The sequence below is a fragment of the Panulirus ornatus genome, chromosome 63, assembly GCF_036320965.1.
Source record: "Panulirus ornatus isolate Po-2019 chromosome 63, ASM3632096v1, whole genome shotgun sequence".
Classification (NCBI taxonomy): domain Eukaryota; kingdom Metazoa; phylum Arthropoda; class Malacostraca; order Decapoda; family Palinuridae; genus Panulirus; species Panulirus ornatus.
The window spans coordinates 24,841,577-24,850,784 of record NC_092286.1 but is presented as its reverse complement, the minus strand read 5'-3'; the positions used below and the strand labels follow the sequence as shown (position 1 = coordinate 24,850,784).

At 46.4% G+C, this 9,208-nt stretch overlaps 1 protein-coding gene across 1 annotated transcript in view; it reads right to left on the bottom strand.

The window, feature by feature from the left end:
* Positions 1-632: 632 nt before the first annotated feature.
* LOC139746062 (uncharacterized) overlaps positions 633-9,208 on the bottom strand; it is an 80,540-nt gene continuing 71,964 nt past the window's right edge. Inside the window, exon 11 of the mRNA XM_071656900.1 lies at positions 633-808. Coding sequence (XP_071513001.1) covers positions 656-808 — 153 coding nt within the window. The 3' untranslated portion in view covers positions 633-655. The remainder of the gene's footprint in view (positions 809-9,208) is intronic.

The following is a 9,208-nucleotide window of genomic DNA, read 5'->3' as shown; positions in this document are numbered from 1 at the left end:
GACTCAACCTAGACCATAATGACCCGTCAAATCTTTCCCCTTATTACTCCCCAACCATAGTTGACCCATGACCTGAATTGGCCTCATAATCATGGAAGAACCTTTTCTTCTCATGACCACAAACTCCTCATTTATTTGGTTTCTTATGGTTTCATTCATTTGGTTTCGTATGGTTTCGTTCTCACTCCACTGGGCAAAGATGGTCTCTGCTTGGCGATGGGCGAGGCTGGCTGGGTTACCAGCTGAGGCAATGAGATACCAGCTGTGAGGCAAATATGAGGGGGGGAAAAAGGCTTATAGGAACTGGCTTGGCCTCATAATTTTATAATTGCTATCATGTGTGGGAGTTCGTTCGTATAATGGACGTCTTGTGGTAGTGTCCACGGGTTATTCATATGTATACCTCCTTCATACATGAGGGACAGACATGTATAATGAGGGAAGGCGTTATTGCCATGTATGATGAGGGAGGGGCTAATGAGGGAAGGGGTTATTGCCATGGCGTACCCTAAGCTTGACCTCACTACCTCATGGAACTCACTTTCTACCCCTCATTAATCACTCTCTCCTCTCCATTATGAGGAGACACACAGCACCAGGACATGAGGGAAATCAACAGAAACACCTTAGCAATCATACTCATTTATATTTAGCCTCATTGTTGCCGCGTTACAATTATGATAGATTTGTGGGATGATCTTCGCACTGGCGAAGGGTTCATGGCGTCGCCACGTCGTATCATCTCTTCCTTCTCGCCCCAGCAGACAGGGCATCTCTCCAAGCCACAGCCAACACGTCGACTTCTGTTCTAATTAAAAAAAAAAAAAAGGGAATTCATTAATAAGACTCATGGATACGCAATCATCATAGATGGGTTAGGTTTACGCATGGGTTCTCGACGTCTCTCTCTCTCTCTCTCTCTCTCTCTCTCTCTCTCTCTCTCTCTCTCTCTCTCTCTCTCTCTCTCTCTCCACACAGACAGACAGACAAACACACAGAGACAGAGACACATATAGACAGAGAGACAGAGACACATATAGACAGACAGAGACACATATAGACAGGCAGACAGAGACACATATAGACAGACAGACAGAGACACATCTAGACAGACAGACACAGAGAGACAGACACACACACACACACACACACACGGACATCTGAGGTGGGTGGTTGAGCCATCTCTGATTATGTAATCGTAACTTGTTATCTGTATACACGATATTCGGTATCGGAATCTTCAGAGAATATTCTCCATAGAATATTCGAGGTTAGATATGCATGTGGTTGTTAGCGTGTCCCCTTCACTTGATTGCCTTGTTTACCAGTCAATTAACACCTTAATGACCCCACCCCTTAACAATCCTTAACCACTCTCGAAAAAAACAAGCTTCCACCTAATTAACGCTTGGGCAATTACGAAGCAACTGCTTGTTACGTTCGAAACCCACTCCAATATCACCCACTCCCTCCCTTCCTCACTCTCTACTCGTGGCTAAACTACCACGAACTACTGTAACGCTGGAAACAACCACCCTCCTCCCCCCCAACCCGCTTAACCACTGGCCAGAGTAGTTAACTACCCAACCACCCAGGAGTCGTTTGTCTGTCACCACAATGGACGCCGTTCCATCAAACAGACACACAGAGACAGACAAGCTGTTCATCCTCCCACATCTCCTCCACCATCAGACAGACACACAGACAGACAAGCTGTTCATCCTCCCACATCTCCTCCACCATCATAAACAGCCCCCCCCCCTCACCCCCACTCCCAAACTGGTGGTTAACTGGCCTCTCTCTCTCTCTCTCTCTCTCTCTCTCTAACCCATCCACCCAACCCCACATGCCCTTCACAACCCTTCGGGACTTCCCAGTCCACTTCCGAGTCCCCCATTACCATCCCCTTCACTTGGCATCTACGTAGATCCTCCCACTCTCGTTCACCATTACACTGGCTCTCCCACCTCACCTCAGCCACTGGGTATAGCCTCAGCCACTGGGTATAGCCTCAGCCACTGGGTATAGCCTCAGCCACTGGGAAAACCTCAGTTCCAGAGTGAGCAGTCGTGCGCCCCCACACACACCCACACCTCCTCCACCCATACACCCACACCTCCTCCACCCATACACCCACTCCTCCTCCACCCATACACCCACATCCCCAGCGTTTCCACACCGCCTCCAAACACCCACACCCGAGTTCGGTATGAGCCGCTGGTTCACCAGTTTAGGTCTCTGGTCTAATGACTGAACCACGGCACTCAGGACAGACCATATCCCTCCCTCCCTCCTTCCCTCCACATCAGACAACAGAATGTCCTTACACCGCTAACCCAACCCTTCTCCTCCCTCCTTCCCCACACACACACACACCATTAACTACTCGTATGGCAATTGCGTGTCTCCTCCTCCTCCTCCAATCACCTTCCTTCATTGATCCGATCCGTCGTCGTCGCTCGTGATCACCCGCCAGCTCAACCCATCCTCCTCCCGTAGCTCCGACCGCACACTTCGTCCCGAGTCCCTAAGGGCTTTTACAGAGGCGCGCGGGTGAAAACCAGGCTCGTTCCTCCGTCGCTCGCCCTCCCTCACCCGTCCGCCCTCCGTCGCGCGCCCTCCCTCACCCGTCCTCCGTCGCGAGCCCTCCCTCACCCGTCCTCCGTCGCGAGCCCTCCCTCACCCGTCCTCCGTCGAGCGCCTTCCCTCCCCCGTCCGTCCTCCGTCGCGCGCCCTCCCTCACCCGTCCTCCGTCGCGGGCCCTCCCTCACCCGTCCTCCGTCGCGCGCCCTCCCTCACCCGTCCACGTCGAGCGCCCTCCCTCACCCGTCCTCCGTCGCGCGCCCTCCCTCACCCGTTCTCCGTCGCGCGCCCTCCCTCACCCGTTCTCCGTCGAGCGCCTTCCCTCACCCGTCCGTCCTCCGTCGCAAACCCTCCCTCACCCGTCCACGTCGCGCGCCCTTAAACGCAGCTGTAAACCCCTCATACACACTGCTCCTTCCTGCTGCTGTATTCGCTCTTGCATCTCTCGTCTCTCCTGGTAGAGCAATCTGCAAACAAAGGCAGATAATAGCTTGTCTAACGTCTTCTCTCCTTCAACGCGGGCCACCTCTCGCTCCAGATGGCCCGCTCTACATACACAAGCCCGTCAATCCCTCCTCATCCTGCAGACCCGTATGGTCTGCGTTTTCTTAACTCCCTCCGCCACTCAGCTAACTACCCTCTCTACGTTTTCTGTCGACGCGAGGGTTGTTGTGTGGAAGGAGCCGGGCTGGCGTGGACCATACGCATTTATCCCATAGTACCACACACTTCTTCTCCCCATATGAGCCATATTGGCGTATAACTGAATAGATTGATTTAACATAAAGTGGATATGCCCCGGTAGCATAGGCACGTCTCTATCCTCGCCCACAGACACCAGGCAGTGTGGAACCACTACCCTCCTCCGCTTCCACATACAGCTTTTCATGTCCACCTGCTACGTGGTGGAATCTCTCTCTCTCAACTGACCCCCCGGTAAGGGTCATAGACCAAAGACCACCTGATACCCCACTGAAAAATATAGGAAGCTAAAGAGACCATCTTGAAATACCATAGAGCGCCATAGACCCACTCACCTGTTGAACAGGAAAACCTACGAAGCTAAATTCTCCACATCTTTCGCATACCATCGCCATCGCCATCCGAGCCGTGTACCGCACTGTCTTCCTGCGAAAATCGCGAGGCAACGCCCTTATTTGCCGGTAATCCTAGGTAATGCCACGGGAATCGACACTTCCTTACACACGGTAGACACCCGAGCCACACGGCAAACACACGTAACTGCGGGAGTTACGGCAGGAAATGTGTGACCGAACCTGCCAACGCGCCAAATTCAAACTTCCTCCCACTCGTACTATTCTTATTATTTCACCTTTTAACCACTCAATTTCGCTCTATATCTTATTGTCCCTAATACGTACCGTTTCATTTTTATTTTCTTCTTTTTCTACGCACTATAGACGTCTAGGAACTATAGTTTTGTGTCTACAGATGCGAAATAGACAAGTCAGGAAAATGTATTTATTCAATCCATAATTTAGTGTTGACTCTCAACTTACCTCGTCTCACACGATACACATAACGACTGATCTTAGGGAAAGACAAGATCTTGCGATCACTGAGACAAATCTCAACGGTAAAATCACCTCGTAAATAACTTGTAACGACCATTAACCCACCTCCACCTCCCTCACACACACACACCGTCACTCCACATAGTGTTAGCTTTCTGCCCAAGCCTTGGGTGTGGGTTGGTGCCAGCGCGCGACCTCGCCTGACCTATTGATCGCGGTACCTCGCTAACGAGGGAGACAGCGACAAAGTATAATAATAATAATAATAATAATAAAATATACATAAATGCCCATACATGTACATATACACGCACATACATATACGTATCAACATACACATATATACATCATATACATAAACATACAAAGACATATACATATGTATATATTTATACTTGCTGCCTTCAGTCGAATCCCGGCACCACCCTGCCCCACAGGAAACAGCATCGCTGTCCCCCACTTCAGCTTGGTAGCGCCATAGAATCATACAAGAAAGGCCACGTTCGTTCAAACTCAGTCTCTAGCTCTCATGTATAATGCACCGAAACCACAGCTCCCTACAAAAATTCTTGCAAGTGAGCTCAATCATTTAGGTAAGCCACCATGGCAACAAGGGATACACTGCCCAAGGCCATACTTTGCAACCTTGTTCTTTCACACACACAAAGCCAACTATGTGCACATTTTTTGAAAAAATATTCACTTTCAACACAAACTGCAATATTTTTTCTCACCCATAAGACTCCATTTGTCTCCAACACATCTTGAATTCACGACTGAATGTTGTCACAACCTGAGATAAATTCTTACTTCTCCAATGAGTATTTTCATTTGGTCTTTGCTGTATCATAAAATCTCTTTGTCAATAATTCCTCAACTTTAAGCCCAACCACAATCTTTAGGAGTACCATAACAAAGGACTGCTGTCAGAAAATCATTTTACCACCAACACAACAGTCACAAATACATTTCCTATGATGCTCTTAACCATACTACTGGTGGAGAAGAAATTCATTTACAATTTACTATCCATCCTCCTGCGCACAACTCTATCCATAGCCCATACAACATTGTTGGAACCACTATTCCTTCAAACATACCCATTTTTGCTTTCCGAGATAATGTTCTTGACTTCCACACATTCTTCAAGGCTCCCAGGATTTTCGCCCCCTCCCCCACCCTATGATCCACTTCCGCTTCCATGGTTCCATCTGCTGCCAGATCCACTCCCACATATCTAAAACACTTTACTTCCTCCAGTTTTTCTCCATTCAAACTCACCTCCCAATTGACTTGACCCTCAACCCTACTGTACCTAATAACCTTGCTCTTATTCACATTTACTCTTAACTTTCTTCTTTCACACACTTTACCAAACTCAGTCACCAGCTTCTGCAGTTTCTCACATGAATCAGCCACCAGCGCTGTATCATCAGCGAACAACAACTGACTCACTTCCAAAGTTCTCTCATCCACAACAGACTTCATACTTGCCCCTCTTTCCAAAACTCTTGCATTCACCTCCCTAACAACCCCATCCATAAACAAATTAAACAACCATGGAGACATCACACACCCCTGACGCAAACCTACATTCACTGAGAACCAATCACTTTCCTCTCTTCCTACATGTACACATGCCTTACATCCTCGATAAAAACTTTTCACTGCTTCTAACAACTTGCCTCCCACACCATATATTCTTAATACCTTCCACTGAGCATCTCTATCAACTCTATCATATGCCTTCTCCAGATCCATAAATGCTACATACAAATCCATTTTCTATTCTAAGTATTTCTCACATACTTTCTTCAAAGCAAACACCTGATCCACACATCCTTTACCACTTCTGAAACCACACTGCTCTTCCCCAATCTGATGCTCTGTACATGCCTTCACCCTCTCAATCAATACCCTCCCATATCATTTACCAGGAATACTCATCAAACTTATACCTCTGTAATTTGAGCACTCACCCTTACCCCCTTTGCCTTTGTACAATGGCACTATGCACGCATTCCGCCAATCCTCAGGCACCTCACCATGAATCATACATACATTAAAAAACCTTACCAACCAGTCAACAATACAGTCACCCCCTTTTTTAATAAATTCCACTGCAATACCATCCAAACCTGCTGCCTTACCGGCTTTCATCTTTCGCAAAGCTTTTACCTCCTCTTCTCTGTTTACCAAATCATTTTCCCTAACCCTCTCACTTTGCACACCACCTCGATCAAAACACCCTATATCTGCCACTCTATCATCAAACACATTCAACAAACCTTCAAAATATTCACTCCATCTCTTTCTCACATCACAACCACTTGTTATCACCTCCCCATTAGCCCCCTTCACTGAAGTTCCCATTTGCTCCCTTGTCTTACGCACTTTATTTGCCTCCTTCCAGAACATCATTTTATTCTCCCTAAAATTTAATGATACTCTCTCACCCCAACTCTCATTTGCCCTCTTTTTCACCTCTCGCACCTTTCTCTTGACCTCCTGTCTCTCTCTTTTATACATCTCCCACTCATTTGCATTTTTTCCCTGCAAAAATCGTCCAAATGCCTCTCTCTTCTCTTTCACCCATAATCTTACTTCTTCATCCCACCACTCACTACCCTTTCTAATCAACCCACCTCCCACGCTTCTCATGCCACAAGCATCTTTTGCGCAAGCCATCACTGCTTCCCTAAATACATCCCATTCCATCCCCACTCCCCTTACCTCCTTTGTTCTCACCTTTTTCCATTCTGTACTCAGTCTCTCCTGGTACTTCCTCACACAAGTCTCCTTCCCAAGCTCACTTACTCTCACCACCCTCTTCACCCCAACATTCACTCTTCCTTTCTGAAAACCCATACAAATCTTCACCTTAGCCTCCACAAGATAATGATCAGACATCCCTCCAGTTGCACCTCTCAGCACATTTACATCCAAAAGTCTCTCTTTCACACGCCTGTCAATATATATATATATATATATATATATATATATATATATATATATATATATATATATATATATATATACATATATATATATATATATATATATATATATATATATATATATATATATATATATATATATATATATATATTTTTTGTTTTTGTTTTTTTGGTTTTTTGTTTTTTGCCGCTGTCTCCCGCATTTGTGAGGTAGCGCAAGGAAACAGACGAAAGAAATGGCCCAACCCACCCCCATACACATGTATATACATACGTCCACACATGCAAATATACATACCTACACAGCTTTCCATGGTTTACCCCAGACGCTTCACATGCCCCAATTCAATCCACTGACAGCACGTCAACCCCGGTATACCACATCGATCCAATTCACTGTATTCCTTGCCCTCCTTTCACCCTCCTGCATGTTCAGGCCCCGATCACACAAAATCTTTTTCAATCCATCTTTCCACCTCCAATTTGGTCTCCCACTTCTCCTCGTTCCCTCCACCTCCGACACATATATCCTCTTGGTCAATCTTTCCTCACTCATTCTCTCCATGTGCCCAAACCATTTCAAAACACCCTCTTCTGCTCTCTCAACCATGCTCATTTTATTTCCACACATCTCTCTTACCCTTACATTACTTACTCGATCAAACCACCTCACACCACACATTGTCCTCAAACATCTCATTTCCAGCACATCCATCCTCCTGCGCACAACTCTATCCATAGCCCACGCCTCGCAACCATACAACATTGTTGGAACCACTATTCCTTCAAACATACCCATTTTTGCTTTCCGAGATAATGTTCTCGACTTCCACACATTCTTCAAGGCTCCCAGGATTTTCGCCCCCTCCCCCACCCTATGATCCACTTCCGCTTCCATGGTTCCATCCGCTGCCAGATCCACTCCCAGATATCTAAAACTCTTTACTTCCTCCAGTTTTTCTCCATTCAAACTTACCTCCCAATTGACTTGACCCTCAACCCTACTGTACCTAATAACCTTGCTCCTATTCACATTTACTCTTAACTTTCTTTTTTCACACACTTTACCAAACTCAGTCACCAGCTTCTGCAGTTTCTCACATGAATCAGCCACCAGCTGATTGGTGTATGTGGTAAATACCAAAACATCAGTCATTTGATATTCCAGTCAACCCTTGATTTAACACGCCCCAATAATATGGATTTTGGATTTAACGGACAAATAATAATACAGTACATTAATTAATAATAATTTGAAAAAATCTAAAAGCTGCACCATGCGCAATTCATGTCACTCTCTTTTTCGATAGTGCCTGCCACCAACTATCAAAGCACACATAAACCCTAGGCTACACCTCATCATAAGATTTTGATAACTAAATGCAACACTTTGTTACAACAAAAACAAAAAACTAAAAAGAAAAAAAAAATGAAGTTAAAATTTGACAAGGCATAAGGCAAATATGCACACAAATAACAGCTCAGCAACAATACACTTCCTTTACATGTGAGCAGAGCAAAAATGACATAAATTAGTGTTCACTCTTCAAAGGAGCCACCATGAGCATAATCTTATATGTGGGGCATTGTCTCATGGTGAGAGTACTTCCACCTGAGGCTGGGTGTTGCCACAACTTAAAGCGAAGTTGCTGCTGGTGTGCTGCGTGTGATGTGGGGATCGGCAAAACCCTGGGATGTACGTAACTAGTTTTGCAGAAACAGGCAGCCTTGCCTCCACTACCACGCCCGACCTGTCCCACAGTTTCAAAGCAACGTACTGCATGCAGACGGGTACCACAGACAGCTAGGGCAGATAAGGCATCACCTACTGGGCTGCCCTGCATGCGAGTCTGGTTCACTGCTATGGCCTGCTCCCTGTTTCGCAGAGCAGTTCTCAATCGATGGTTAATCAGATAAAGCTGCTATGGTGCCTAGACACCATCTCACAACTGTCTTCCTGTTACCAGTTGTGTGGGTGACTTATCCCCCTCTCTTACGGGGGTGTTGAGATGTTGGAGCATAGCCTGAGTCACTTTGCTGCTGTGCAGGATACCTCCAGCACCCATTTGGCTGCCTTTACTGCTGCTTTGGTGTGTCCATTGAACTGGGGGAAGTGGACTGAGGAGTGTGGGC